The following is a 25,336-nucleotide window of genomic DNA, read 5'->3' on the forward strand; positions in this document are numbered from 1 at the left end:
ATTTTGAGAATAGTGAGGAGAACCAAGGCAAAGTGCTGGTAAACCCATAATCTACTTAGAAGCCACGAGGTGCGCTCTGCTGTCAGAACTGTGCATACCATCCCAGTCGACAAACATAGCTGAAGAGACCATCATTTATTGGACGTTCCCTCACATTCAGAGAATAATGAAGGCATCTCTTACATGCTTTATACACAGATTACCTCAATGACAAAAATGTAGGAATTCATGTATATATATATCACAGAAATCACAGTGTTATTATTTAAGATCATTCATTTCTCCAACTTCAATCACACATACCAACAATTTCACAAAAGTACTCTAAAAAAAAGTAGAATTAACATTCAAGTTAAATCTAGGAATGAACTTACACTTAGTCATATGACCCATTCTAAGTATCAGATTAATTTAAAATGAAAAATGTTTTTAGTTGTAATTATCACTACAGTCAAAGGTCTTACCTTATTTTTTTCTATTAAAGTTTAAAGGTGATCAAAACATATCAATCATTCAATAGAAATTTTTTAAATGAATTAAATATACCTATCAGAAAATAGGTATATTTTCTGCAATATGCAATTTTGCAAATGTTTTTATGTTTATGAATCCCAAATAAGAGTGTAAAATGTCTAAAAAGTACAAGCATTTATTTGAAACACACTACACACACACACACACACACACACACACACACACACACACACACACACACAAACCGACACATACCATAAAAAGGTAGAGATACTAGCATAGATATACTTGGACCAGACTGCTCATACTAAACTGTTTGACCAAGTTGCTGATATTGATAGAGGCATTGCACTCCTTTCTGAATGTATTTGCCATTAAACTACAATATATGATATGTGTTACTCACCTATTAAGACAGTCATGTAGACAATTTTGTTAGCAATAGTTTTACAGGAAGATTTTAGTGTTTAAGTCCTCTTTTTAATGCAGTAATGTGATCCATACATTGAATAATTTTCTACTTATTGTCCACATTGCCATATAATATGAATCAACCTCAATCTTAGGGAGCTTTCATGTGCTTACTTCCTAAATCAACATTTAAAGAGACAAGGAAAATTCTCATGAGAATTTTGAGATTCATAACAACATTTCCCTAGGATTCGGCACTTTTCATGTTATCCGGGTGTTCTCCCCAGACAATCTATATTTTTAAAAACAGAGAATTCTCAACAGAGTAATCTCAGATGGCTGAGAAATGACTAAAGAAATGTTCAATATCCTTAGCCACAGGGAAATGCTAATCAAAAGTACTCTGAGATTCCATCTTACACTTGTCAGAGTGGCTAAGGTCAATAACACAAGTGTCAGCTCATGCTGGTGAGGATGTGCATTCCTCCATTGCTGGTTGGAGTGCAAACTTGTACAATCACTATGGAAATCAATATGATGGTTCCTCAGAAAACTAAACTGGGAATTCATCTACCTCAAGGACACTTGCTTGACTGTGTTCAGGGTGGTATTATTCATAGTAGCCAGAAACTGGAAATAACCTAGGTGTCCCTCAACTGAAAAATGGATAAAAAATGTGGTATAGTTACACAATTGATTATTACTCAGCTGTTAAAAAATGACATCATGAAATTTGCATGCAAATGGATGCAATTATAAAAATAAATCATCCTAAGTAATGTAACCCAGACCCAGAAAGACAAAGATAAATATGAATTCACTTATAAGTGGATATTAGCTATTAAGTAAGTGATAATCAAGCTACAATCCACAGACCTAGGGAGGTTAGATAAAGTGGAGGGTTATAGATGGGAAGGATGGATCTCCTTGGGAAGGAGAAACAGAATATATTCTGAGATGGAGCAGGAGGAATCAGATGGTAGGGAGGATGGAGGGAGAGAGTGTGGGGGAAACACTGGAATTGGAGGCATTGGGAGGGGCAGTGTGGAAACCTAGTGCAGTGGAAACTTCCTGGAATACATGAGGGTGACCCTAGTGGGAACTCCTAGTAATGGAAGATGTAGAATCTGAACTGGCCATCTTTTGTATTCAAGGAAGGCTTCCAGTGGTTGGACTGGATTACATTCAGTTGAGTTTTGGCCTTGGAGGTCCCATGGAGATGGGGGAACCCATAGGAAAAGGGAAAGGAAAGACTAGAAGTCAGAGGGATGATGGAGAATAAAATGAAAGTATGGCCCACTGAATCAATTAAGCAGGGCTCTCAGGGGCTCACAGAGACTGAAGCAGCAAACATAGGACCTGCATAGGTCTACACCAGGTCCTCTGCATATATGTTATGATTGTTAGCTTGGTGTTTTTATGGGATTCCTAACACTAGTAGTGGGTGTATTTCTGACTCTTTTGCCTGCTTTTGAGACTCTTTCCCTCCTATTGGGTTACCTTGTCCATACTCAACATATTAGCTGTTAAATAAATGATAAGCTTTCACCTAGTCTTATTGTATCTTGTTTTGTCCTGTTTGTCCTCTCTTGGAGGTCTGCTCTTTTCTGACATGGAAATGGAGGGGGAATGAGTCTGGGGGAGTAGGAGGTGTTGCATGGAGCTAGGAGGAGTGGAGGGAGGAAAACTGTGCTTGTGATGTATGAGAGAAAAATATATTTTCAATATAAAAGAAAAATGTTAATGTTGAAGTAGACACATGAATAGTTTTGCATTATAGATATGTGTATATACATAAACATAAGCATAACATATTTAGCTTATATATATATATCATTTTACATTATTTATTTATAATTACAATATTTCTCCCCTCCCTTTCCTCCCTCCATACCCCTGCCAATTCTATTTCAGATTGATGGCCTCTTTTCCACTAATAGTTATTATATACATATATGTATGTAAGTATATATGAGTAAACATATATTCCTAAATATAACCTATACTGTCAATGAATGTTACTTATAAAAACAAATAAAACAAAATGAAAAAATGTGCTTAAAAAAACAGTGGCTAGTGACTTGAGTATAAATTGCTTTGAGAAGTGTTTGCTATAATATTTAAGAAAACAGCTATTAGTTAGTTACCTAATTCTAATTGTTTATGTACCTATATTAGGCTTGAATTGTTTCCTAAGTCATTGTGTACCTCATTGGTATATCTTGGACTACCAATTCAGTTTATAGTTTTAAAGGATTGGCAATAAAATTAACATAATCAATTTACTCCGACCATGCTATATGACATAGGCTGTCTTGTTCTATGACTAAGAATAGCCTGGTGAGGATGTCTGGAGGTGTTTTGTTTGGAAATTGCATAGATGAAATTGGAACCAGAAAAAAGCTGTAGTGGTCCCTATTTTCCCCAATATCCCAACAAAAATCTTCTGGTGGAGGATTTCATACACATCAGTCAGTTGAAGTAAGTCTCCTGAAGCCATTTAGCTGTGCACAGGACATTTACTTCTAGAAAAAAGTCTCAAGAGAGTTCCGCAAGACAAAAATGTTAATACTTATTCCCATAGTTTTAAAGCAAAGATTTCCTCACCTATAGTTCTACCAATCCAGGGGGTCCATGAAACGACATCCTCATTCCTTTCCCCCACCACACAAGACTCTCACCTGGAATGCTCAGGTAAATGAGGGACAAGTTTATTTTTACAAAATTTAATTCAAGTTGGAATTCTATTTTTTTGTGTTGTTTTGTTTTTTGAGACAGGGTTTCTCTGTGTAGTTTTGGTGTCTGTCCTGGATCTCCCTCTGTAGTCCAGGCTGGCCTTGAACACACAGAGATCCTTCCTGCCTCTGCTTCCCAAGTGCTGGGATTAAAGGTGTGTGCCACCACCTTCCAGCTTCAAATTGGAATTCTTTAACTCCATTTCTTTGTCTGTTTATGTTTCTCTATCAGAATATTCAAGATTTTGTTAACTTAGTGAAGATGTTGATACAACAATATGATAAAAGATGTATGTGGCAAATATCAAAACCAGAGTGCATATAAAGAAAACAGTTTTATTTTGCTTCAAATTTCTGAAGGCTAGAAAGTCCAAGATTGGGTATAACCTTTAACTCCTGACAGAAAGCAGAGATAGGTATTGCTTCTCTTCTGGGGCTCTACCCTGTGATCCAAATACTTCTCTCTAGACCTCACCTTCCAGCAGTGTGCACTAAGGGATTGAGGGGGACAAAATCAAGCAGAAGACTTCTTATTTCCTGTCTGGAGACTATGCCAGCAGAATGCTATGGGTCTGCATTTAAGAGAAAGAAGACTGCATCTTTAACTATAAGGATCATGAATTTCAAAATACATTCTCATAGTCATGTATTACTGTATTCTTGACTGCTTTCCAGGACAATGAGTTGAGAAACATTTTCCTACAGACAATTGTTTCCATTAGCCAGAACCTGGGTACATGCACCAAGAAAAACTGAGTGAGATGGATGTTACTATTTCTTTGCTGAGCAGGTTGTGTATTAAAAGCTGTCAAACTGAAGATATTATAGAGAATGAATGCATAACTCAGTGTAATTTCAAGGTCCACAATTGTTAAAACCATCTACCAAAATCCTGAAAAACACTGATTTATAAGTTTCTTTTGTATAAGCTTATTTCTCCTAAAATTTTATTTAATTGGAACCAATTCCCTTAGTATACTTCTGTTTAATCCTTCCCTTTGTTGTTCAGTCACTATGTATTTAAAATTCATCTATGCTTTACAATCCTAACATTTATTTAATTGTTAACAACCCTAGCGTAGGATATATCACATATGTTTCACCCTTACCTCTTGAAGTTAATATGAATTGATTCTGTTCATTATGAATAAAGATTCTTATCATTATCATAAAGATGCTTTTAGGAACATGCATTCTCAAAATATTGATAACTAATGAATGTAGCTGAAGTTTTTCCTGTGTCCCACCCAGTTCACACCCACTCAGACCCAAGTAAACACACAGAGGCTTATATTAATTACAACTGCTTAGACATTAGCTCAGGCCTACCACTCCTACGCCCATTTCTGTTAATATATATGTTGACATGTTTTCCATGGCTTTACCTGTGTGCCATTACATGCTGCTCCCTGGATAACAGGCTGGCTTCTCTCTCTACCTTCTTCCTGTCTCTCTCTTTTGAATTTCCTGCCTGCCTCTAAGCTGCCTTGCCATAGGCCAAATAGCTTTATTTATCAACCAGTCAGAGCAACACATATTCACAGAGTACAGAAAGACATTCCCCCATCAAATGAAGATATGTTTTTTGTACAGAAAGACTCCAGTTACATCAATAAAAACTAATATTTTTTAATCAAGAGTGACTATATTATTTTGCATTAAAAATGTTATGGTTAGAAACGTTTTCCAAACACCCAAGTGTTCAAACCAGTGATTCTACTTTGGGGCAGTTCTGGAAACCTAAGGAAATAAGACACCCCTGATCATTGAGGATATCTATGCCTGGTATATCTTTTAAAATCTGTTTGAACATCAATTTCTGCTTTAATAAATTAGAAACTCTAGAAGTATAGAATATCTCCTCAAGGACTAACTTTTTATCTCCCATCTGGGAGCCTGCCTACTCTGAGTCTGGTTATAGATCTAGAGGTAACTACTGAAGGGCCCTGAGAGACATCAGTATTTTCTTGCCTAACGTCTTCTTTAGGGACATTTACTGTTGTTTGGTTGATGATGAAAGATTAATTCCCACAAGAGGTGGGGGTTGGAATACATCCTCTGCTAAGGATGGAGAGATTACTTCCTCAAGTGGCATAAACACTTCAAAATCAGAATGTACAAAGTCCACAGCTTTAGCAAGGTCTTCCCACACATCTCCACTCCAAGTTACAAGATCCCATCCTTACCAATCAGTGCCCTTACTTTAAGAACTGACACCCTCTGAGACTGGGACTTGACTTTTTATGGTAATTCAGCCAATCTTATTATGAGGGCATTAAATTGATATTCCACAACTTGAGTTCTATGGCTGCCAGAGAGAAGATTCCCTTCCAAAGCACACTTAGAAACCTTTAGATTGTTTATGCACATCTGTATCTGGGAAATTGTTTCATTGGGTTCACTCTTTTCCATTTGCCATGTATCCTGAGATAATAGAAATTGGTTAATTTTATCCCTAAAGCCATTCTTTTTTATTGTCAACTTATCCAGAAATGCTAGAAGGAAGCAGCTAGCATCATTATTTTTCTTATTTTTTTTGATAAATTATTAAAAGTTCTACATTCAGAGTCACCAAATTCCTTATCTGTGCAGCAAACATTTTGAAGATTTCTAACCATGGGCTTTCAGTGTTTTTCATACTATCAAGGGAGTCTCCAGTACCTGTAGGCATTAGCTAATTCCCAAACATACTTCACATACTTAAAAATTCATCCTTACAATTCTGTTTCACTAGAACCATTTCTGCGACCACAGTCTCTGTTAGTTTTTTTTTGTTTTTTTGGGTTTTTTTTGTTTTGTTTTTTTTTTTTTGAAGAACAGAACTGTGTGTGTGTGTGTGTGTGTGTGTGTGTGTGTGTGTGTGTGTGTGTGTGTGTGCCTTAGAGGCTTAGAGACAGTCCAAAATGGCCATCACCCAAAGTAAAGTCTAAGAATCTAGTACTTGTTTAGCCAACAAGTCTAGATGTCTCATCTGGTCTTCAGTCTACACTGGAATCACAAAGAAGTAGACTCTAATGAAGGAAAAAACTTGCCAGAAGAGTCAAGGAAGAGGGCAAAGAACAAAAGGTTGTTTCTTTTTGTCCTTTATATAGTCTGCCTTGAGAAGGTGTGAAATTAAAGGTAGGTCTTCCAACTTCAGGTGATCTGGATTTTAAACTGGGTCATTCCACCATAAATGATCCAATTAGCTAAAAAAAATCTCTCCCAGATGTGCCCAATGGCATGGGTTTTTCATTAATTCCAGATGTAGTCAAGTTGACAACCAAGAATAATCATTATACAGGCTAATTCTTTACATTTCTATGCATCCTTCATCTTCTTTAATATGGTAAATAAAAAAATATGGGTATACCAATTATGTCAGTTTAGCTAGTGTCCATTTTTCACTGACAATGTACCTTCTGTATCACTACAATTTAATTTACAGTTTTCAGAGTCCAAATCCAAATGCTTTACCCTTACAGGAATTCCTTACTGGATTTCTATAAATCTGCAGTAGCCCACAGTGAGCAAGTAATGGCATGAGATTTCTCAATCTTCTAGGACCAAGCTTTAAACAAAATTTCAGGGCATGAGGGATGCACTCAATACCTTACTAGATCTAAAGGAAAATACTTTTTTGATTGTGTTTTACAATATTTCTACTCCATGAATAATTATTTCTAACAGTTTTAAAATGATGATAGCCATGATATGTGGATAAAAAGCTGAAATTTTGAACAAACCACATTTAGTACTGTCTTGTAATCCCAGATTTTCAAGAGACTGAGGTAGGAAAACCATGGATTCAAGACTTAACTTGACTACTGAGTGAGTTTAAGGCTTGTCTGAAAGTTCAAAGTGAAAAAAAGAGTAGGTTGAGCTTGATATCAGTGCACTGTCTTAGACTGAGTTCATTTCTAAATACCATAAAAACTTGAATGAATGATTAATCAAATAAATAATCCTAGTATGTGTTACTCTTTAGTTGTTTACATTGAAAACTCTAAAGTAAACATATTTGTTAGGGTATCAGTGCTTCAATAACAACATGAAATGTTAGAGGAGTGATAGAGTTGAGTAAACTCTCTGTACAATGGTAAAAGTTTCAGCTGCTGGGGTGAAACTAGTCCATTTGTCTAAGGAGCTTTCTCTGTGTTACCTTTCGAAAGGCTTCTTTCACTTCCTTGTTCCTCAAAGTATAGATAACAGGATTCAGAGCAGGGGTGACCACAGTGTACATGAGAGCAGTAGCCTTGTCGGTGTCTGGGGTGTGTGAACTCTTGGGTTGGAGATAAGTGAACAAGGCAGTGCCATAGAAAAGAGAAACAACGAGAATGTGAGAGGAACAGGTAGAGAAAGCTTTGTGTCTGCCTGCTGCTGAAGGAATTCTCAAGATGGTCAGAAGGATGCGCACATAGGAGCACAGAATGAAGAGACAGGGACTCATAATGAAGATCAGGGAAACAATAAATAGCACAATTTCATTCTGGGAGGTATCCACACATGCCAGTTTCACCACAGGCATGATGTCACAAAAGAAATGCTGAATTTTTCCTGCTCCACAGAAAGGCAGAGTGAAGATCCATGTGGTCTGGACTGACTCTACCACTGTTCCAGTCATCCAAGATGCCCCAGCCAACTTCAAGCAGACCGAAGGGCCCATCCGCAGAGTGTAATGCAGTGGGTAACAAATAGCCACAAAGCGATCATAAGCCATAGCAGCCAGCAGGCAGCATTCTGTCAGTCCCAAGATGGTGAATACATACATCTGAGCTGCACAGGCTCCCACACTTATGGTCTTGGGATGCACCAGCAGGTGCACAAGCATCTGAGGCACCACACTGCTGATATAACACATCTCCAGAAAGGAGAGATTGATCAGGAAGAAGTACATGGGAGTGTGCAGGGAAGGGGTGGCCCAGATCACACAGATGATGATGAGATTTCCTCCCACAGTAAACAAATAGATAACCAAGAACACAAAGAAGAGGACAAGCTGCAGCTCTGCTAGAGAAGAAAAGGCCACCAAGGTGAATTCAGTGCAGAGGGGCAGGCTTCCATTCCTCATGAGCTCAGAGTCAGACATCCGTGAAGACAACAGAGCAGGCAAATAGTTCCAAGGGACACAGTCAGCAGTGACCGGTGTCAATCATGCTCTGTAATGAAATTTCCACTGTCAGTGTGCTAACAAAAGAACAGAGATATCTGAATGCCAGTGAGACAAACAACCCATATTCTGTTGTGGATCTTGTTCTGTTTTCACAAAAAAAATTGAATAAAAAGGCATCTAAGTAATGAATTCTAATTTTTACCTAGTAATTCACCCAAGCTCTTTTACAATTTACATTTGACAATGTTTCAATTATAAAACAAAATTAAATAAGGTCTAATTATCTGACCTCTACAATCATCTCAAGGCTCCACTTAAGTATCCAACAGAAAAAAAAATCTAATCCAGTCACTTATTTAGCATTTACCTACTTGACAATCTAATTCTGGCTTTAGTAGAATATGTTAATGATTAGACAAATAAGAAACACAGACATAGAAAAACATACAAGATCTTCTCAACATTAATAAACTTTTTCAGGATATTGAGGCTTGGAGGACTGCCTAGAAGGAAAAGCTTCTTCTTGCTGTTGGTATTGTGTTTTACAATGCCAAATGACAACATGAATTATAAGCATAAGCAGCACTTTTATTTTTATGAGAGACCATAGGGATTATATCCCTGTATTGTGTAATTATGTTACTCTCAGGAGAAATATATTCAACAACAACACAAAGCAATGTTTCTTGTGCAACTTGGCTTTTCATTTTTGGTATATTTTTAGAGATAATCTATTAATATCAAATATTTCATTGAAGACACAGTAAAGTAAAGTTTCTAATTGATACCCATGATTCACCTGAATCTCTAAGGACTGTGGTATAGCATCCTTTATGAAGCTCTATTACCCAGTTACCATTCAGATCTTTGTAATACTAGTGGGTGTAGTTTAGAACACAAACGAAGTTCAAACAACCCACAAAGACATTCCCAGCCCTTCACTATCAGTCTTTCATTTGGACTAGCATAAAAGGTGCGAATGACCAATAACTATTAAATTTCTCATTGAATTGGTTGAAATATCTTAATGAAACATTTTTCTCTTAAGAAATGAACAGTTTAGGAGAAACAGATGCTAGCAAATATTCAAATTGAGGACTGAAATCAATAAAACAGAAACAAAGAGTACAATACAAAGAATCAATGAAACAACGAGTTGGTTCTTTGAGAAAATCAACAAGATAGATAAGCCCTTAACCAAATTAACCAAAAAGCATAGAGAGAGCATCCAAATTAACAAAATCAGAAATGAAAAGGGAAACACCAACAGACAATGAGGAAATCCAGAGAATCATCAGGTCACACTTCAAAAACCTGTACTCCACAAAATTGGAAAATCTAAAAGAAATGTATGATTTTCTGGACAGGTACCACATACCAAAGTTAAATCAAGACCAGATAAACTATTTAAGTAGAACAATAACCCCTAAGGAAATAGGATCAGTCATTAAAAGTCTCCAAAAAAAAAAAAAAAAAGCCCAGGACCAAATGGTTTCAGCATAGAATTCTACCAGATTTTCAAAGAAGAGCTAATGCCAATACTATTCAAATTGTTCCACACAATAGAAACAGAAAGAACATTACCAAACTCTTTTTATGAAGCTGCAGTTACCCTGATACCCAATCCACACAAAGATGCAACTAAGAAAGAGAATTACAGACCAATCTCCCTCATGAACATTGATGCAAATATACTCAATAAAATACTGGCTAACCAAATCCAGGAACACATCAAAAAAATTATCCACCATGACCAGGTATGCTTCACCCCAGGGATGCAAGGATGGTTCAACATATGAAAATCTGTCAAAGTAATACACCATATAAACAAACTGAAAGAAAAAAAAAACACATGATCATCTCTCATTAGATGCTGAAAAAAACCTTCCACAAAATCCAACACCCCTTCATGATAAAGGTTCTAGAGAGATCAGGAATAAAAGAACACACCTAAACATAGTAAAGGCAATTTACAGCAAGCTGACAGCCAACATCAAATTAAATGGAGAGAAACTCAATGTGATTCCACTAAAATCAGGAACAAGACAAGGCTTTCTACTCTCCTCATACTTATTCAACATAGTACTTGAAGTTCTAGCTAGAGCAATAAGACAATAAAAGGAGATCAAGGAGATACAAATTGGAAAGGAAGAAGTCAAACTTTCACTATTTGCTGTATTGATATTGTGTTCCCCAAAATATTGTGCACCTAATAAACTTATCTTTGGTCAGAGAACAGAGCATCTACTAGATACAGAAGCCAGAAAATGGTGGCACACACCTTTGATACCAGCATTCTGAAGGCAGAGGTCCTTCCAGATCTCTGTGAGTCCAAAGCCACACTGGAAACAGCCAGGCATGGTGACTCATGCCTTTAATCCCAGGAAGTGATGGCAGAAAGCAGAAAGGTATATAAGGCATGAAAACCAGGAACTAGAGCTGGTTAAGCTTTTAGGCTTTGAGCAGCACAGTTCAGCTAAGATCTATTTGGATGAGGACTCAGAAGCTTCCAGTCTGAAAAAACAGGATCAGCTGAGGAATTGGCAAGGTGAGGTGGCTGTGGCTTGTTCTGCTTCTCTGATCTTCCAGCATTTACCCCAATACCTGGATTCAGGCTTGTCTTTATTAAGACCTTTTAAGCTGCCAGTCAGACATACATACAGTATGTAAGACATACATACAGAAAGAAAGAAAAGTAAAAACCCCGAGGCAAAAGGTAGATAAAGACAAACAAGTTAAGTTATAAGAGCTAGCAAGAAATTAGCCTAAGCTAGGCTGAGCATTTATAACTAAGAATAAGTTTCCATGTTGTGATTTGGGATCTTGTTGGTGGCACAAAAAAAAAAAAAGCCTGGTACACGGTTATCCAAGTCCCTTGGGCTCATCGAAGGGTATGGTACCTTTTAAGATTCGTGCTACATCTTGCAGACAATATGAGAGTATAGATAAGTAAACCCCAAAATTTTGCCAGGGAAATACTACAGCTGATAAACTCCTTCAGTAAGGTAGCAGGATACAAGATTAACTAAAAAAAAAAAAAAATCAGTAGCCCTCCTACATACAAATGATAAATAGACTGAGAAAGAAATCAGAGAAATATCATCTTTTACAGTAGCCAAAAATAATATAAAATACCTTGGGGGTAAATTTAAGTAAGCAAGTGAAAGATCTGTATGATAAGAACTTTAAGTCTCTGAGGAAAAAAATTGAAGAAGATATCAGAAAATGGAAAGATCTCCCATGCTCATGGTAGGTATAATTAACATAGTAAAAATGGCAATCTTACCAAAAGCAATCTAGAGATTCAATGCAATCCCTATCAAAATACCAAAACAATTCTTCACAGACTTGGAAAGAAAAATACTTAACATTATATGGGACTGGCCCCCAGGTCCCATCCAGCCCCTGACTTCCCTTCTGAACAAGAGCTCCCATCCTACCCTGTACTTCCCTTCTGGACAAGAGCTCCCATCCTGCTCTGGACTTCCCATTTGGACAAGAAAGCTCCGATCTGGACAAGAGAGAGAGAGAGACTTCCTGAATCTATCAGCTCTGTCTGAACCAAGTGCACTGATAAGACCAAGAACGTACCACAAGGAGATGGGCAGATATCAAGGCAGAAGTACATACAACAAAATGAAGAGCAATACAGCATCATCAGAACCTAGCCCTCCTCCAACATGTAGACCTGAACATCAAAAATTGGAAGAAGCAGAAGGAAACAGCCTTGTGAATAACATCATGAAGAAGGTAGAGGTTCATGTAGAGGAAAAGACAAAAAAAATGGGAAGAAAGCTATAAACAACTAGAGGAAAGGGCAAACAAATTAGAAGAAAACAATAAAGTCCTGGAAGAAAACAATAAAGTACTGAAAGAAAATCATGAAAAAGCAATGAAACAGATGAAGGAAACAGTTTAAGACCTGAAAAGGGAAATAGAAAAAATGAAGTAGATACAAACAAAGGAAATGCTGGAAATAGAAAATCTGAGTAAACGATCGGGAACTTCAGATGGAAGTATAACCAACAGAATGCAAGAGATGGAAGAGAGGATCTCTGATGTTGAAGATACAGTAGAAGAAATAGATTCATCAGTCAAAGAAAACATAAAGCAAAAAAAGTCATGAAACAAAATGTCCAAGAATTTTGGGACACCATGAAAAGACCAAACCTACGAATCATAGGGATAGAGGAAGGAGAATACCAACTCAAAGGCACAGAAAATATATTTAACAAGATCATAGAAGAAAACTTTCCCAACTTAAAGAAGGAAATGCCTATGAAGATACAAGAAGCCTATAGTACACCAAGCAGACTAGACCTCCCAAAAAAGTCCCCTTACCACATAATAATTAAACAACTAAATGTACAGAATAAAGAAAGAATATTAAGAGCAGCAAAGGAAAAAGGTCAAGTGACTTATGAAGGCAAACCCATCAGAATAACACCCAACTTTTCAATGGAGACTTTGAAAGCCAGAAGGACCTAGACAGATGTAATGCAGACACTAAGAGATCATGGATGCCAGCCTAGACAAATATACACAGCAAAACTTTAAATCATCATAGACGGAGTGAACAAGACATTCCAAGACAAAGCCAAATTTAAACAATACTTATCCACAAACCCAGCCCTACAGAAAGCACTACAAGGAAAATTCCAACCTAAGGAAGTCAGATACACCCTTGAAAACACAGGCAATAGATAAAGCCACAGCAGTAAACCCCAAAGAACAGAAGTACACAAACACTACCACCAAAAAATAACAGGGATGAACAATCACTGGTCATTAATATCCCTTAATATCAATGGACTTAATTCACCTATAAAAAGACACAGGCTTACAGAATGGATATGAAAGCAGGACCCATCTTTCTGCTGCATACAAGAAACATATCTCAAATTCAAAGATAGACACTACCTAAGAATAAAAGGCTGGGAAAAGACTTTCCAATCAAACAGTCTTAAGAAACAAGCAGGTGTAGCCATCCTGATATCCAGCAAAATAGACTTCAAACTAAAAGCAATCAAAAGAGATTAAGAAGGACATTACATACTCATCACAGGAAAGATCCACCAAGATGAAGTTTCAATTCTGAACATTTGTGCCCCAAACACAAGGGCACCCACATATGTAAAAGAAACATTACTAAAGCTTAAACCACATATAAAACCCCACACATTAATAGTGGGAGATCTCAAAATCCCACTTTCACCACTGGATAGATCTCCCAATTCAAAACTTAACAGAGAAATAAAGGACTTAACTGATGTCATGATTCAAATGGACCTAATAGATATCTACAGAACATTCCATCCTAACAAAAAAGAATATACCTTCTTCTCAGCACCCCATGGAACCTTCTCTAAAATCGACCACATACTTGGCCACAAAGCAAATCTCAACAGATACAAAACAATTGGAATAACCTCCTGTGTTCTATCAGACCACCATGGTTTAAAGTTAGATTTCAAGAACAACAAAAACTACAGAAAACCTACAATCTCATGGAAACTGAATAATGCTCAACTGAATCACCAACGGGTTAAGAAAGAAAGAGAGAAAGAAAGAGAGAAAGAAAGAAAGAAAGAAAGAAAGAAAGAAAGAAAGAAAGAAAGAAAGTAAGAAAGAAAGAAAGAAAGAAAGAAAGAAAGAAAGAAATTAAAGACTTCCTAGAGATCAACAAAAATGAAGACACCGCATACCCAAACTTATGGGACACTATGAAAGCAGTGCTCAGAGGGAAATTCATAGCACTAAATCCCAACATAAAGAAGTTGGAGAAATCTCACACTATTGACTTAACAGCACACCTGAAAGCTCTTAAACAAGAAGAAGCAAAGTCTCTCAGGAAGAATAGATGCCAGGAAATTATCAAATTGAGAGCTGAAATCAATAAAATGGAAACAAAGTGAACAATACAAAAAAATTAATGAAACAAAGAGTTGGTTCTTTGAGAAAATCAACAAGATAGACAAGCCCTTATCCAAACTAACCAAAAGACAGAGAGAGAGAATCCAAATCAACAAAATCAGAAATGAAAAAGGGGACATAACAACAGACATTGAGGAAATCCAGAGAATCATCAGGTCATATTTCAAAAACCTCTACTCCACAAAACTGGAAAACCTAAAAGAAATGGATAATTTTCTGGATAGGTACCACATATCTAAATTAAATAAAGACCAGATAAACTATTTTAATAATCCAATAACCCCTAAGGAAATAGAAACAGTCATTAAAATCTCCCAACCAAAAAAAAAAAAAAAAAAAAAAAAAAAAGCCCAGGACCAGATGGTTTCAGTGCAGAATTCTACCAGATCATCAAAGAAGAGTTAATACCAATACTCTCTAAATTGTTCCACACAATAGAAACAGAAGGAACATTACCAAACTTCTATGAGGCTACAATTACCCTGATTCCTAAGCCAAACAAGGATACAACAAAGAAAGAGAACTACAGGCCGATCTCCCTCATGAACATTGATGCAAAAATAGTCAATAAAATACTGGCAAACAGACTCCAAGAACACATCAAAACAATTATCCACCATGATCAAGTAGGCTTCATCCCAGGGATGCAAGGGTGGTCCAACATAAGAAAGTCCGTCAATGTACTACATCATATAAACAAACTCAAAGAAAAAAACCACATGATCATCTCACTAGATGCAGAAAAGGCATTTGACAAAATCCAACACCCCTTCATGATAAAGGTCTTGGAGCGATTAGGAATACAAGGAACATACCTCAACATAATAAAGGCAATTTACAGCAAGCCAACAGCCAACATCAAATTAAATGGAGAGAAATTCAAAGAGATTCTACTTAAATCAGGAATGAGGCAAGGCTGTCCACTCTCCCCATACTTATTCAATATAGTACTTGAAGTTCTAGCCAGAGCAATAAAACAACATAAGGAGATTAAGGGGATTCAAATCGGAAAGGAAGAAGTCAAGCCTTCCTTATTTGCAGAAGACATGATAGTATACTTGTGTGACCCCAAAGATTCAACCAAGGAGCTGATACAGCTTATAAACACCTTCAGCAACATGGCAGGATACAAGATCAACTCAAAAAAATCAGTAGCCTTCCTATATACAATTGACAAACAGGCTGAAAAGGAAATCAGAGATACATCACCCTTTACAATAGCCACATATGATATAAAATACCTCAGGGTAACACTAATCAAGCAAGTGAAGGACCTCTATGACAAGAACTTTAAGTCCCTGGAAAAGAAATTGAAGAAGATGTCAGAAAATGGAAAGATCTCCCAGGGTCATGGATAGGCAGGATTAACATAGTAAAAAAATGGCAATCTTACCAAAAGCAATCTACAGATTCAGTGCAATCCTCATCAAAATACCAACACAAATCCTCCACAGACCTGGAAAGAATAATACTCAACTTCATATGGAAAACCAAAAAACCCAGGATAGCCAAAAGAATCCTGTACAATACAACAACCTCTAGAGGCATTACAATCCCTGACTTCAAGCTCTACTATAGAGCTATAGTAATAAAAACAGCTTGGTACTGGCATAAAAACCGACACGTGGAGCAATGGAATTGAATTGAAGACCCTGACATTAATCTGCACACCTATGAACATATAATTTTTGACAAAGAAGCCAAAAATGTACAATGGAAAAAAGAAAGCATCTTCAACAAATGGTGCTGGCATACCTGGATATCAACGTGTAGAAGGCTGCAAATAGATCTATATCTGTCACCGTGCACAAAACTTAAGTCCAAGTGGATCAAAGACCTCAACATAAATCCAGCTACTCTGAACCTGCTAGAAGAGAAAGTAGGAAGTAGTCTTGAATGCATTGGCATAGGAGATCACTTCCTAAATATAACACCAGTAGCGCAGACACTGAGACAAACAATCAATCAATGGGACCTCTTGAAACTCAGAAGCTTTTGTAGAGCAAAGGATACGGTCAACAAGGCAAAGTGACAGCCTACAGAATGGGAAAAGGTCTTCACCAACCCCACATCTGACAGAGGACTGATATCCAGAATATATAAGGAACTCAAGAAATTAGACACCAAAATGTTCAACAGTCCAATTAAGAAATGGGCTATAGAACTAAAGAGAGAATTCTCAACAGAGGAAACTCAAATGGCTGAAAGACATTTAAGGAATTGCTCAACATCCCTAATTATCAGGGAAATGCAAATCAAAACAACTCTGAGATACCACCTTAGGCCTGTCAGAATGGCTAAGATCAAAAACACTGAAGACACTTTATGCTGGAGAGGATGTGGAACTAGGGGAAATCTCCTTCACTGCTGGTGGGAATGCAAGCTTGTCCAACCATTTTGGAAATCAATATGGTGCTTTCTTAGAAAATTGGCAATCAATCTCCCCCAAGATCCAGCTATACCACTCTTGGGCATAAGCCCAAGGAATGCTCAATCATACCACAAGAGCACTTCCTCAGCTATGTTCATATCAGCATTGTTGTAATAGCCAAAACCTGGAAACAACCTAGATGCCCTTCAACTGAAGAATGGATAAACAAAATGTGGTACATATACACAATGGAATACTACTCAGCAGAGAAAAATAAATGACATCATGAGTTTTGCAGACAAATGGATGGATCTAGAAAAAAATCATCCTGAGTAAGGTAACACAGACTCAGAAAGACAAACATGGTATGTACTCACTCATAGGAGGATACTAGATGTGGAACAAGGATGACTGGACAGCTACTCACAATACCAGGGAGGCTACCTGAAAAACAAGACCCCAGGAAAGACACGGGGAACACCCAATGATGGAGAAATGGCTGAGATTTACATGAACAGCCTGGACATGAGTGGGAGTAATGAAGGGCTAGGGTTGTGGGAGCAGGAGATCCCAGGTGGATCAAGAACAGAGAGGGAGAACAAGGAATAGGAGACCATGGTAAATGAAGACCACATGAGAAAAGGAAGAAACAGAATGCTAGAGAGGCCCACACAGAAATCCACAAAGATACCCCCACAATAGACTGCTGGCAATGGTCAAGAGACAGCCGGAATTCACCTACACTGGTTATGGGATGGCCAAACACCCTAATAGTTGTGCTAGAAACCTCATCCAATGACTGAGGGATCTGGATGCAGAGATCCATGGCTAGGCCCCGGGTGGAGCTCTGGGAGTCCAACTAGTGAGAAAGAGGAGGGTTTGTATGAGTGAGAATTGTTGAGACCAAGGTTGGATAAAGCACAAGGACAAATAGCCAAACAAATGGAAATACATGAACTATGAACCAGTGGCTGAGGGGCCCCCAACTGGATCAGGCCCTTTGAATATGTGAGACAGTTGATTGGCTTGATCTGTTTGGGAGGCATCCAGGCAGTGGTACCGGGTCCTGTGCTCATTGCATGAATTGGCTGTTTGAAACCTGGGGCTTATGCAGGGACGCTTGGCTCAGTCTGGGAGGAGGGGACTGGACCTTCCTGGACTGAGTCTACCAGGTTGATCTCAGTCCTCGGGGGAGTCTTTACCCTGGAAGAGGTGGGAATGGGGGGTAGAGTGGGGGAGAAAGAGAAGGGGGCAGGAGGGGGAAGAACAAGGCTATCTGTGGCTGATATGTAGAACTGAATGGTATTGTAAAATTAAATAAAAAGAAAAAAAATAAAAAAAATATTTTATGGAAAAAAAAACTAGGATAGCTAATAGAATCCTGTATAATAAAGCAACTTCTGGAAGCATCACGATCCCTGACCTCAAGCCATACTATAGAGCTATAGTAATAAAAACAGCTTGGTACTGGCCTAAAAACCAACATGTGGACCAATGGAATCGAATTGAAGACCCTGACATTTATCCACATACCTATGAACATATATGATTTTTGATAAAGATGCCAAAACAGTACCATGGAAAAAAGAAAGCATCTTCAACAAAGGGTGCTAACATAACTGGATGTCAACATGCCGAAGATTGCAAATAGACCCATATCTGTCACCATGGACAAAACTCAAGTCCAAGTGGATCAAAGACCTGAACATAACAGTTACCCTGAACTTGATAGAAAAGAAAGTAGGAAGTAGCCTCGAACTCATTGGCACAGGAGACCACTTCCTAAATATAACACCAGTAGCACAGACACTGAGAGCAACAATTAATAAATGGGACCTCCTGAAACTGAGAAGCTTTTGTAGAGCAAAGGACATGGTCAATAAGACCAAATGACAACCTACAGAATGGGAAAAGATCTTCACCAACCCCACATCTGACAAAGGGCTGATTTCCAAAATATATAAAGAACTGGAAAAGCTACACTTCAAAATACTGAACAATCCAATTAAAAAATGGGCTATAGAGCTTAACAGAGAATTCTCAACAGAAGAATCTCAAATGGCTAAAGACATTTAAGGAATTGCTCAACAGCCTTAGTCATGAGGGAAATGCAAATCAAAACAACTCTGAGATACCATCTTATGCCTGTCAGAATGTCTAGGATCAAAACCACTGAAGAGAGCTTATGTTGGAGAGGATGTGGAGCAAGGGGAACACTCCTCCACTGTTGGTGGGAATGCAAACTTGTACAGCCACTCTTAAAATCAGTGTGGTGGTTTCTCAGAAAGTTGAGAATGAGTCTTCCTCCAGATCCAGTTATACCACTCTTGGGCATATACCCAAGGAATGTTCAATCTTATCACAAGTACACATGCTCAACTATGTTCATATCAGCATTATTCGTAATAACAAGAACGTGGAAACAACCTAGATGCCCCTCAAATGAAGAATGGATAAAGAAAATGTAGTACATATACACAATGGTGTACTACTCAGCAGTAAAAAAAAAAAATGTTATCATGAAATTTGCAGGCAAATGGATGGAACTAGAAAATGTCATCCTGAGTGAGGTAACCCAGACTCAGAAGGACAAACATAGTATGTACTCACTCATAAGTGGATACTAGATTCGAGGGAAGGGATGACCAGACTGCAACCCACAGCTCCAGAGAGGCTAGCTAGCAGGGAAAGACTCTAGGAGGGACACCTGGATGGCCCAGGGAAAGAGAAGTGAATGAGATCTACATGAGTGGACTGGGTGTGTTGGGGAGTGGCAGAGGGTGAAGAGTGAGGGATAAGAACATAGGGAAATGGGAGAGTCACGTTTTCTGGATTTCTTAAAGGATATATTCACTTCTTCTTTAAAGACTATTATCGTATTCATAAAGTCTGTTTTATGATCTTTTTCTTGTCCTTCAGTTATGTTGGAATACTCAGGGATTGATGTGGTAGGATAGCTGGGCTCTAATGGAGACATATTGTCCTAGCTGTTGTTATTGTGTTTTTTCACTGACATCTTAGATTCTGGGTTTGGGATTATTATAGCACTAGTTGCTGATTTCTGGATTTGACTTTATTGGGTGGGTGTTTTGTTCCTTGTTTTCTGTTTCCTTTCTGGATTTTCAAAAAGCATAACTGCTGCATGTTGCCTCTCTTCTTGACCTGTTCAGCTGGTGTGTTCCAAGGATATGCCTGCTGGTTTGGAGTCTAGGATATTAGGATGAGTTGGGGAAGGAGATTTGGAGAAGATCTTTGTGATCTGTTCAGGATGGTGTTCAGAGAGAAAAAAGAGAACACTACAGGTTTCCTGCTATAGAGCTGGAATGAGACTAGGGTCATTGGCTCTCAGGGGTAGTAGGAGGGGTCTGTGTCCAATTAAGCTGTCTTGTTGACTTAGGATGAGTGACTCTGTTTAGCAGGGATACCAGCTGGAGTGGGGGGTCTGGGAAAAGCAATAGATGGGAGGAGGAAGGCTAGAAGTGGAAGATGTGTGACATCCACAGGGGACGGGACCAGGAAGACAGGGAAGGCTGCCTATGTTGTTCTGCTGAAGAGCTGGGGTTGATACTGGAGGATTGCATCTGGGAAAACAGAGAGAAAGGTCTGCAGGTGGCAACCTACCTGGTTGGAGGGCTTATATTGGAACTCATTGCAAAAAAAGTAAACAAACTGAGTCCTAATTTCCAGCTGAGGTGAGTCCTAAAAAGAGCAACAGAATATGAAATGTGCCCTATTGGAAATTTTCAATCTTATTCACCAGAGAAAATTTCATAAGCCCTGAGAATGGAACCCCTGAGATATAGTGGAGCTGTTTTTTATTATGAATTGTTTCTTAGCTGGCAGGTATACTTTTTATTTTCCTATAAAGGCATACTAGAAAGACAGAGTCTTTCAGAGCCTGAAGGTTCTTCATACTCTTTTTTTTTTTTTTTTTTTTTTCGAGACAGGGTTTCTCTGTGTAGCTTTGCACCTTTCCTGGAGCTCACTTGGTAGCCCAGGCTGGCCTCGAACTCACAAAGATCCGCCTGCCTCTGCCTCCCGAGTGCTGGGATTAAAGGCGTGCGCCACCACGCCCGGCTCTTCATACTCTTAATCCAATTGAAGTAAATGATTCATTCTTGTGAGTTGGTTGCTCAGAGAATGATATTGGCAAACTGTTGAGACAAAGGGAGCAAAGTTGTCTACCACAAGAGCACAGTGGCCACACTGCTACAGAAGATCAGAGCAGATTCATGGAGAAGCATGGGAAACTGAAGCATGTAAATTGGAGACAGCTAAGGGCAGACATACACTGCCAAGTGTGCTGTTCTTTCCTATGAGAGTCCAGAAAGGTGAGACTAATGAAGAATCACGAAAGACCCCAGATGAGATGGATAATGGCACAGCGTGACTAGAATAAGCAGAGGGAAAGAATGTATTGTGGTGTCCTCTAGGTGCTCATAGGTGCACACGAGTCCAGTGCACAGATTTGAAATTATTTCATATTACTGTAGTAAAATACATAATTAAATTTGTGAAAATTGACATAATCTGAATTGATAAAGACATTTTTATCTCCTGAATTTAGGTTAATAGATAGAAGTATCTTTAAACCAAGGTACTGATGAAGAAAAGAGAGAATGACTTTTTGGGTTACCATCACACTCAACATATACAGACCAAAAACCAATAAAATAATTTGTACAAAACTCAGAGTTTAATTATTTTAAGCAAAATATCATCAAATTAAGCTAACAATATAGCACAGTCTCAGCATACTTTTTCAGGGAAATTTTTGCAACATATTTCCAATTCTTTGACATATTTCATGCCATTCATTATAGGACTCTTTGTTTTCCTTATTCATTTTTCATGGTTTGCTGAAAGTGATGTTTCCTCCTTTAGTTTATCTTTCAAATTACTAAAGTTTCTATCTGCTGTGACAATCTCAATTATTTTACATTATAACCATCATTCTATCCGTGTCTCTTACAATATAATCCATGCAAAATAGCTTAACTTGTTAAATCTATCAAGTTTCAGTTAAATAAACACTCAGTACCTGAAAATTCATGAGAATTCTCCTATAAATATATAATTTAATTTTCTGATTTTGAGAATGCACCTTCATCCCTTTCAGTGTGCTAAAAGAAAAATGTAGACACACTCAGACAGACATTGAAAACAAGTGATTAAAACACTCAACAGTGAATTGGCTTAGATCACAGCTAATACATTTGAGAGTAGTTCATGTTTCAACAAGGTATTATTTATGTCTAAATCTTGTCTCATGGTTTTTAAAAGAACAAAATCTAAGAAAAACCTGTTTGAAAGCTTCTTTCACCTGCTGGTTCCTGAGGGTGTAAATGAAAGGGTTTAGCAAAGGGGCCACAGAAGTGTTGAGGACAGCTACACCTTTATTTAAAGTCACCCTTTCCTTGGCTGATGTTTTAACATACATGAAAATACAACTCCCATAAGTAATGGAGACAACAACCATGTGTGAGGAGCAGGTGGAAAAGGCCTTTCTCCGTTGTTGAGCTGAAGGGAACTTGAGGATGGTTTTGATGATGAGTGTGTAGGAGAGGATCACTAAGATCAAGGTGATGACCAGTGTCATCACGGCCAAGACAAACGCCATCCATTCTATTAAACGTGTGTCTGTGCAAGACAGCTGAAGGACAGAAGTGTCACAAAAGAAATGATCGACAGTTTTGGAGGCACAGAAATCCAGCTTGAGTCCCAAGAGCAAAGGGGGGAAGATGACTAAGAACCCTGTCACCCAGGAGCTGATGACCAGCAGGTGACACACTTTGCTGTTCATGATGATGGGGTAGTGCAGTGGTCTGCATATGGCAACGTAGCGATCATAGGACATAGCAGCCAGGAGGTAGAACTCTGTGGCCCCTAGCAGAAAAAAGAAGAATAATTGAGCTGCACAAGCATTGTACAAAATCGTTTTCTCTCCTGAGAGAATGCTTGTCAGGAACCTGGGGATGCAAACTGTGGTGAATGCAATTTCTAAGAAGGAGAAATTCCGGAGAAAGAAATACATTGGAGTCTTGAGGTGGGGATCCAGCAGGGTGAGAAGAATAATCATTAAGTTCCCCATCAGGCTCAAGATGTAATTGAAAAACAGAAACAGGAAAATCAGAATTTGTAGCTGAGGGTCACCTGTCAGTCCAAGCAAAATGAACACTATCTCCACAGATTGGTTCTTCATTTCTCTTGTTTCTTAGCAAATCTACAGAAAATACAAAACTATTAACAAACCCAGGAAAAATACTTTTTTCTTTTCATCCATCAAAAATTCTGTATACGTATGTTTAATAAATCCACAGATATTTTTCAGAAATCAATATTCTTTGAACATATCCTCTACCACATTCCCATGATTGTCAGAGTGCTGAGATTTTCATGAGAAGTTGTGTGCAGTGTATTTGCCCATTTATGGGTCATTTCTAATCCTTTTATGATACATTTGTATTCATCTGTGACTTTCCAGGATTTTCATTCTAAATCCATATTCAAAATTTAACTTTGTTAATATCTCACATTAATCGCCAACTCACTGTTAATTGATTTAATATTCTACAGAAATTATTTAATTTGCATTGGCCACAGTAACTACCATTTTAGAAATACATGTACTAAAATAGGAAATTTCTAAGAAGGCATTATTATAGAAGAGATACTTCATATATTAATGTAAAACAAGAACCTTCTATGCTAAGCGTGATGGTGATTAGGCTGAAGCAGTGTCTAGCACAAGTCTCAAGGCTGTGTCATCAGCTAAACCCACAATAAGCATTGTCTCTCCTGAATGGCTTCCCATTACAGTCTTCTGGCTTACATCAAGTCTGAATGGGAAAAAGAAGTCTATCTGAAAAATAAGAGTGATAATTAGTGTGTGTGTGAGAGTTAGAAAAGTGATGTTTCAGATAAGTATTGCAGCCATCTCTTGTCTTACAGTTGCATGTGTTTGGACAACACATGATTTATATCTTTGGATGGATATAACTTTATTTTAAGTATTTAAAAAAGATTTTCACCCCTTAAGAATAGTTATAGATTTTAATTTATTTGACTAATTCGAAAGTCCACAAAAATTGGACTTTTAAATATTATGAAATAGAGCCAAATCACTCAGTAGCAGTAATCTAAATTTGGCATTTAAAAGCACATATACAAAAGCACACCTAGATTAAGTCAATAATCAGAATGCTCAATATACTAGTTAATTTCTTTGTGTCTCATGGTTCTGAACCCAGGGTCTTGTACATTCTAAGCAATTATAAGCAATTATTGGACTACAGTGCCCTTGTCCCAACTCATAATTTCTTTTTTAGTTTATTATATAATATTTCAGATAGTTAATAGAAACACACAGAGAATGATTTTAAGATTGTATCCTAAAATAATTGGATCCTATAAATATTAAAAAATATTTCTAATCCTTTTCTTTGGTGGCATGTCCCTTAGGTGACACTTTCTTCACAGTACATTTCATTAATAATTATTTTAATGATGATTCAGGCAGTAGAGATAGTTTATCTCCTTATTAATAAAACTTAAAACATATATGATTTAACAAAGAGCCATAAATAAATAGAATGGAACCAGAGAAATATAAAACTGGCCTTGTGTTATGGTATTGGAAATGTAAAGAAAAAGAAAAATGCATGGAAGATGAGCAATAAATATATATGAAATGATAATAGGAAAAATTTAAAGATCAAAACTATATCTGTAAATGTATAGATAATAAAAAGGGAGAAACATTACATAATATATGTTAAATGTTTATATTTCTAATGCCTACCTCTTAGCTCATTTCTTAAATTTTAAGAACATGAATGTATTTTTAAGTCAGAAAAAGAGAATCTTGAGAAAAAGAAAAGATTATATAAGAAATTTATTTCATGCTCACAGTTGGTGGTGGGATGCCTCATGAGATGAATTTTTGGATATATGGATGTCCTTATCAAAATAACATTATTGAAATATCAAGTCAACTATCAATTAGTAAATAAAATTCTTGATTCCACTAATTATGTATGTAAAAGTCAGTAATTTGATTGTTCTATACATTGGACAAATGATTTTAAATATAAAAATATGTTCAAGTTTATGTTTATCCCAGAAGATCAAAGTAAGAGTGACTATTTTCAGAAGTCATAGCTTTAAAAATTCAGTTTCATAAAAGTTTTTGAATGAACTTTTAAATATTCTTATAAAAACCTAAGTTACAACAATTTCTTCTAATAAGATCTCCTTCAGGGCTGATCTTTGTTTTAGGAACTCTTTCCCATCCATCTTTATATAAAACATTACTGCAGC

The 25,336-nt window shown here is 37.4% G+C and overlaps 2 protein-coding genes across 2 annotated transcripts; both read right to left on the reverse strand.

Annotated features, from left to right (window-relative positions):
* Window positions 1-7,725: 7,725 nt before the first annotated feature.
* On the reverse strand, window positions 7,726-8,688 carry LOC102921224 (olfactory receptor 10A4-like). The gene has a single exon (XM_006996606.1). The coding sequence runs from the start codon at window positions 8,686-8,688 to the stop codon at window positions 7,726-7,728; it is 963 nt and encodes a 320-aa protein (XP_006996668.1).
* A 13,530-nt stretch (window positions 8,689-22,218) lies between these two features.
* LOC102920916 (olfactory receptor 6C6-like) lies at window positions 22,219-23,219 on the reverse strand. The gene has a single exon (XM_006996605.2). It carries the CDS (start codon window positions 23,217-23,219, stop codon window positions 22,263-22,265), a length of 957 nt encoding a protein of 318 aa, XP_006996667.2. The 3' UTR covers window positions 22,219-22,262.
* Between the last annotated feature and the right edge of the window lie 2,117 nt (window positions 23,220-25,336).

Source organism: Peromyscus maniculatus, chromosome 18, assembly GCF_049852395.1.
Source record: "Peromyscus maniculatus bairdii isolate BWxNUB_F1_BW_parent chromosome 18, HU_Pman_BW_mat_3.1, whole genome shotgun sequence".
In the NCBI taxonomy this organism is placed as follows: Eukaryota; Metazoa; Chordata; class Mammalia; order Rodentia; family Cricetidae; genus Peromyscus; species Peromyscus maniculatus.